This window comes from Rhopalosiphum maidis, chromosome 1 (genome assembly GCF_003676215.2).
Source record: "Rhopalosiphum maidis isolate BTI-1 chromosome 1, ASM367621v3, whole genome shotgun sequence".
Lineage (NCBI taxonomy): Eukaryota > Metazoa > Arthropoda > Insecta > Hemiptera > Aphididae > Rhopalosiphum > Rhopalosiphum maidis.
The window spans coordinates 53,334,187-53,335,382 of NC_040877.1; the positions used below are offsets into that span (position 1 = coordinate 53,334,187).

At 20.6% G+C, this 1,196-nt stretch overlaps 1 protein-coding gene across 1 annotated transcript; it reads right to left on the reverse strand.

The window, feature by feature from the left end:
• Nucleotides 1-218: 218 nt before the first annotated feature.
• Nucleotides 219-1,190, reverse strand: LOC113550173 (TBC1 domain family member 13-like). Its single transcript, XM_026951874.1, has 3 exons — nt 1,181-1,190; nt 380-580; nt 219-250 (listed from the first exon to the last, which is right to left on the reverse strand). Exons 1-3 carry the CDS (start codon nt 1,185-1,187, stop codon nt 219-221), a joined length of 240 nt encoding a protein of 79 aa, XP_026807675.1. The 5' UTR covers nt 1,188-1,190.
• Nucleotides 1,191-1,196: the final 6 nt, after the last annotated feature.

A 1,196-nucleotide genomic window follows, 5' to 3' on the forward strand; every position in this document is an offset into this window, starting at 1 on the left:
ATTAGCTCAATTTCTAATAGACAAAATCAAAAAAAAAAAAAGAAAAGAAAAGCTTATAAAAACATGCAAGAAAAATAAAATAAAATATATAGTGATGGCTTAATGCAACAGAGTTAATGAATAATTGACAGCTATTGCTTACATTATATGATTATTTTAATTTATATTATATTAACTTTTAAATACCTAATGTATTTTTATGAATTATTATTATTTTTTTATATTTTTGTAGGTTGAATTAAATAGTGATCTTAAATTTTAAAATATCATAATAATATAATGTATAATATTGTTTTAGTACAAAAATAAATCAGTTTACTTTTTATCCTTAGCTTTATTGTTCTGTACTTTTTTAAACTTAGATTCAAAAACAACTTACCTAAAACTATAGTATGTGGATAAATTTCATTTTTGACTAAATAACTTTGAACAACTGGGTCATTTTCTTTCAACCTGTCTGTGACTTTACGCATCATGTTCACAATTCCAGTGTCTGTTTCATCTAATGTCTTTATGAAAAAATCACGAATTTCAGACATAAGATTAGTAAAGACAAAAAAACAGTCAGCCTCAGCATGCTCTAAAAATGATTATAAATGTAAATAAAATAGCTATTTTTGATAAATTTTTTCATACATAATTTACATATGCCTAGAATTTATATATTTATTTATTATGTTATAAAGCACAGCATAATTTTTATACGTTAATAACACAATACAACCTAACTAAACAATAAACAATTGATGTGTTCAATATAGTTGATTAATAGAACATCAATATTTTAAATATATTTTGTGAATTTGAATGCAATTATTATACTATGCATAGTAACAAATTTTATATACCAGGTATTCAATAAGTTTAGAAACTCTTAATTATTATATGCATATTTTCATACCTACGTGAATTAATAACAGATAACACTGCTTTTGTATACTTATAATGCAAAATATTTAATAATTTCTTTAATTATATTATATTTTCATTAATCAGTTTGAATTAGTGTATAATGACAATTTCTAAACTCATTGAACACTTTCAAAGAACTCATTAAACACTTTTAAAGAACTCATTATTGAAAATCTAGTAACATTTATAAAAAAAAAGAATTATATTTCTTAATATGTTTTATTTTGAATGCAAATAATGTAAAAAATATATTTTTAATATTTTATACCTTTCATTTTAATAAT